At 27.9% G+C, this 5,686-nt stretch overlaps 3 protein-coding genes across 3 annotated transcripts; 1 reads left to right on the top strand and 2 right to left on the bottom strand.

The window, feature by feature from the left end:
- Positions 1-1,307: 1,307 nt before the first annotated feature.
- On the bottom strand, positions 1,308-1,931 carry ENU1_016830 (hypothetical protein; the record flags this gene model as incomplete). The annotated part of the gene is made up of 1 exon (XM_008856870.1): positions 1,308-1,931. The coding sequence occupies one exon, from the start codon at positions 1,929-1,931 to the stop codon at positions 1,308-1,310; it is 624 nt and encodes a 207-aa protein (XP_008855092.1).
- Positions 1,932-2,108: 177 nt separating this feature from the next.
- Positions 2,109-2,705, top strand: ENU1_016820 (hypothetical protein; the record flags this gene model as incomplete). The annotated part of the gene is made up of 1 exon (XM_008856869.1): positions 2,109-2,705. One exon carries the CDS (start codon positions 2,109-2,111, stop codon positions 2,703-2,705), a length of 597 nt encoding a protein of 198 aa, XP_008855091.1.
- Positions 2,706-2,932: 227 nt separating this feature from the next.
- ENU1_016810 (glycosyl hydrolase, family 31 protein) lies at positions 2,933-5,548 on the bottom strand (the record flags this gene model as incomplete). Its single annotated transcript, XM_008856868.1, has 1 exon — positions 2,933-5,548. One exon carries the CDS (start codon positions 5,546-5,548, stop codon positions 2,933-2,935), a length of 2,616 nt encoding a protein of 871 aa, XP_008855090.1.
- Positions 5,549-5,686: the final 138 nt, after the last annotated feature.

Below are 5,686 nucleotides of genomic sequence, written 5' to 3'. Positions count from 1 at the left end.
TATAAAAGTAATAAAAGAAAATACAAATATGAAATATAAGTAATAAACAAAAAGAATACTATTCTAATAAATGATATGAATAATGTTTTGTATCACAGTAAGAATGAAGATAAATGAAGAAAAGAAATGACTATAAAGAAATAAAGAATAAAGAAAATAGAGAAACAAAGAGATGTCAAAAGAGTTGAAATAATAAATTGAAATAATGGATTAATAAATACAGAAAGTATTAAACTAATTAAAGAATTGAAAATTGAAAATAATAATTATAAAAGAAGTTAATAACATTGTTATTAAAAACATAAATGTAATGGAGTATTAATTTGATTAAAATAAAATATACACTATATATTTACTAGATGAAAATTCATAAATGAAACTAGTCTCATCAGAAACAGCAACAATAGAAACCAGCTTTATTTACACTTATTTACTTACCTTTTATTTTCCTTACTTTTATTTTCTTCTATCATCATTTATTAATGTTTTATTGGGTAATTGTTTGACATAGTTGTGTAACTCTTTATGACTGTAATTTCTCCATCGTTGATTATTATTTTCTTTGTTATATTCTTATTCTTTATTTTAATATCTTTTCCTTCTTTTATTCCTATTCTATAATATTCCCCAATTTGTATATACTTTTCGATTATTTCATCTCTATAATATCTTCTATTTCCCTTGTTCATCTATCTTCTATACTCGTATTTGCTTTTGTTATTCTTATAATACATTATCCAATTCCTATTATTTTATACTCATTCTAATTAGATTATTTTGTATTATTTTTTCATAGAAGATTTTATTTTCATAAACTATTTCATTATAATATCTTTTTATTTTTCTTAATACTTCATTACAAATATATTTTTCATTTATGACATAAAACTATAATATATTATGAAAAATACTATAAATTTGATATTTAATACCATTTTTAGGTTAGATCATTCTTACTTCTCAAACTTTAATAAACACGAATCTAGTCATCATGACATGTTTTTAAAGATAAATAATCTACAGAATAAAAGTAGTCTTGCTATCAACAATAGTTTTACTTAATTTCTTAAATGTTGTTATAGTTTAGTGTTAAGTAACAATAAAAAAAATTTTTGTTACTATAAAACCTACTTAGGTTTCAAATTAATGTAAAAATGATTCTATCAAATATCAAACTTGCAACCTTCACACTTTTCTTTTTTATAAATACAATGCATTTCACATTACTTATTATACTATAACACCTTTACAATTAGAACGTAACAAATTTTTATTTTTCTGAAAAAAAAAAGAGATAATTAAAAAAATTAATTTTCAAATAACCAATTTTTCTTTGCATCTTTGTGAACAAGCAACACATACAATAATGAATATAAATCACTTACCACTGTTGCAAAAGGAAATATCATAAAAGATGGAGTTGGGAAGAACTTCCATGGTAATGGATTATCTAGGGCACAAGGACAACAAGAAACAAAAAAGATAAACACTGTGAAAAATGTCGGTATTAAAAATAAATGCCTCTCAATCATTTCATCATAAGATGAGTATATTCCAATTATAAATAATGGTGCAACATATACACCAAATCCAATACAACACATTGATAATGCAAATATATCATTAATAATAACAGAATGTAAAATTGTAATAACAATGAATGTAGAGATAATACCTAGAAAATATGATAAAAGATAGTCTTTGATACAATACTTTTTAGGCACAACAATATTGAATGTGGTAATAGTAATAAATGGAATAACAATAGCATTGGAGGCTGCAAATATTAGATACTCAATTTTTGGTGAGTATTGAGGAATTAATGTTCTAGGCTCTCCATTTGTTGGTAAACCAAATACTATTCTCAAAATTGGAGTAAAAAAAGTATTATAAAGAATTCTCACAACTAGTAAGAGTGAACTTTCTACCATAACTCTTTTTTTAAAGACCCTTTTATTTTTTCATTTATAATATTTTTGTGATATAAAACATAAATAGAATTAAACTTTCTTGTAAAGGAATCTTTTAATCTTCATCATTTGAAACAAAACGAAAAGGTATTGTATTTAAACACGTTATTTATGAGAAAGATTCATTAGTCTCAAATAATGAATACACAATATCTAGCTTTTGCTTGTGTGATTTCAGTTGCATTAGCAAATTACACTGTCTTTTCTGATGGAGTTTTTAAGAATAATTGGTATGAAAAAGATTCAAGTTGCTTTGCCTCACAAACAGGAAAATATGATGGAAGATATATTCTTTATACACAAATGGCTACCAGCTCTTTTTTAAATCTTCATGGAGATAAGCCTATTATAGCTAAAAACTACAAGTATTTAACTTTTGCTTTGAACTGGGAAGATCAGTTTTGTAATTTAAGAATAACCGTTGAATTAGGTTCTCATTGGCTTAAAACTCTTGAATTTCAACCAGAAGTTCTCGAACCTCAAAAATGGAATAGAGTGGTTGTTGACATCACCTCTCTTGGAGATACAGATGTTGACACAATTAGAATTACTAAAAACGATCAGAAAGACACTAATGTAATGTTTAATGACTTTATCTTTACTAATGACGAACCTGAAGGTGGCGTTTTTAGTTACGAACAGTTGAGTTCTAGCATCCCATTAGATGATTCAGAGATTAACAGCTCAATGCCAGTTTTCATTCTTTTATTAGGAATGGTATTTCTTTTCCTTTAGAAGGAGAGAAAAGAAAACAATAGAATAAGTCTAATTAACTAATGTTAAGTTCATTATTTTTTGTTCTTTTCTCTAAGTTGAACAAATAATTCAAAACAATAAAATGATAACTCAATGTAGTTGTTTAGTATTTAAAAATGCTTTTAGGAACAACGGTATATCTATTCTCATTAAAACAAAAGATTTAATACTATTACTAAATCCCTTTTAATTAAAATATTCGATAATTACTTAGAGAAACTAATAGTCCAGTTACTATCCATAGTTACTGATGGTTTTCTGATAACAAATCCTTTCTCATTTAATTGTTTAGTTCTATACTTATCAAAGTTAACTTTGTTATTTCCATTAAACATGAACTTAGGTTTTACACTTCCTATTACCACAATTTTAATTATTTCTTTACTTGAAGGTATAGAACTTCCATTCTCATTTTCTATAACTTCACATGAAATTCCTTTGGAATTCAAATAAACTTTACTGAGAACATGGTTGTGTTTTGTTGTGAGTCCATCATCTGTATATAAATACCCTTCTGCTTCTCCTTTTTCATCAGCGTATATAACAAGAGTAATAGGGTCATATTTCATTAATTCTGATGCTCTTCTCTTTCGTTCCTTAAGTGGGATAATACTTCCTCCTCTAACAATAATTGGAATTGAGTCTAATGTAACAGGAACTGTTCTTAATCCATTCTTTACTGGAATGTTTGTAAACCAATCATACCAAATTCCTTTTGGAACATACTGATTAACTGTTGTTGCACCTTTTTCAAAAACACCTGTTACAATAATATCATTTCCTGCCATAAACTCATTATCAATGTTATAAGTCATTTCATCTTCTGGATACATGAGGAATAATGGCTTAAGTAATGGCTCTTTATTACGAACAGACATAAAGTACTCTTTGTACCAATAATCTATCAATAAGTATTTCATTTCGATTGCTTCTTTCATTCTTCTTTTACTCTCACCTTCGAACAAATAAGGCTCTCTTCTTTTAGTTTCTAAATGAGCATGTGCTCTAAAGAATGGATAAAAAGTACCAACTTGGTACCATCTAATTAATAACTCTTCTTCAGTATCATGGAAAAACCCACCTACATCTCCTCCAGACTGTAGTATACCAACTAAATTAAGATTCAATGTCATAGCAACTGATGTTTTTAAATGTCCCCAAGTAGAATCAGTGTCACCAGTCCAAACAGCTCCAAATTTTTGACTTCCAGCGTAGAAACTTCTACTTAAAACAAATGGTCGATCTACTCCATTAGTTCTTTTCAGTAACCCATTGTATGTTGACATATGATAAATCAATCCATAAATATTATGAACATCTCTATGTTCATATGTTTTATTTCCATCAGTATGAATATTGTCTTTTGGCATAGTAACTTCTGGTCCATTAAATACAGAAGGTTCATTCATGTCAATCCAAATCATTACGTAAGGTGATGAATATTGGTATTTTTCAAAACTGTATAATTGAACCCACCATTCCCTAGCCTTTGGATTAATAAAATCAATATAAACAGAATTACCAGGCCAACACCATCCTTCATAATTTATTTCAATATCAGAACGCTTAACTAAATAATTGGCATCAAGAGCCTCTTTATAAACATAATAATTGTTATCTCTCTTGATATGAGGATCAACTATAGTTACAAGCCGTCTTTCAGTACTCTTTAATTTATCTATTAACTCATTTGGTGTTGGGAATTTATTTTGTTTCCAAGTAAAATACCTTTTATCATCAGTATGTTCAATGTCAAGCCATAATACATCAAATGGAATTGAAGCTTCGTCCATCTTTTCAATAACTTCATTAGCTTCATTTTGACTCATATAATTCCATCTACATTGATGATATCCAAGAGAGTATTTTGGAACCATTGGAGCAGTACCTGTTAACTGAAGGTATTCTTGAATTAAGTTAATAGGCTTTGGTCCTGGTAGGAAAAATTCATCTAAAACCCCACTTTCTGATACAAATCTAACATTTTGTCCATCTACGTAAACATAAGTTTCAGTTGGATTGTTATGGAAGACACCAGCTGCATTTTGAGAAATGGAGTAAATAACTGGAACAGAACCATATAACGTCATAGGAGAGTCTAACTCAAATTCAAAAACATCAGAATTATACAATCGATATGGTTCATTATATCCATCTGAACCGGTTGATTTTAAAACAACATCAGTGGCATGTTCTGGAATCCCAAAAAACTTCTTTGCCAATGGAAATGAATATCCCATAGACACTCCCGCTGGTCCATGAGGCTTTTTATCAGTAAACTGAGCAAATTTCTCTTCTCCAGCACCATCAACTTCTTCTCCTTTAATTGTTTTTATTCCAGTTTCAAATCTTAATGACTGATTATCATTTGCAACTAATACTACCAAACCATTAACTTTTAGTTTCATAATAAGACTAGTAAAGTCAATGCTTAATTCGCTTTGACCATTAATTAACACCACTCCATCTTTTTGTTTCTCAACAATAATTGGAACTTCTTTAATTCCTTCTTCAGTTAAAACAAGCCCAATCTCCGGTTCATAACGATCAAATTTAACACCACCACCAACATGAATCATTCTACTTCTGAAAATACCATTTGCAATTCCATTTACTCTCATTTCAAAAGAAGTGTTTTCAATAGGATTTCTTATATCCAATGTAATGGAAGTCGAAGTTTGCTCAATAATACCATTCACAACAAACTGTTGTTTTGTGTTTTGTGCACGACGACAAAAAGCTGTTTGTTGACAAGTTCTGAAATTGTCATGATTTACAGCAAAAACTAACACTATAAAAAATAAAATACTCACAAGATGCATTTCTGATTAAAATTTTATGTTTCATCTACCAAACTATTAATTTTTAATAAAATGACTTACTATATTTGGTTTAACAAAAAAAGTTATAAAAATACTACAAAACTCATAAAAAATGAAGAAAAGAAAACCCTAGTGATA

The sequence above is a fragment of the Entamoeba nuttalli genome (assembly GCF_000257125.1).
Source record: "Entamoeba nuttalli P19 unplaced genomic scaffold asmbl_2279, whole genome shotgun sequence".
Classification (NCBI taxonomy): domain Eukaryota; phylum Evosea; order Mastigamoebida; family Endamoebidae; genus Entamoeba; species Entamoeba nuttalli.
Note: the sequence above shows the minus strand (reverse complement) of the source record. Positions and strands in the feature narration are given on the sequence as shown.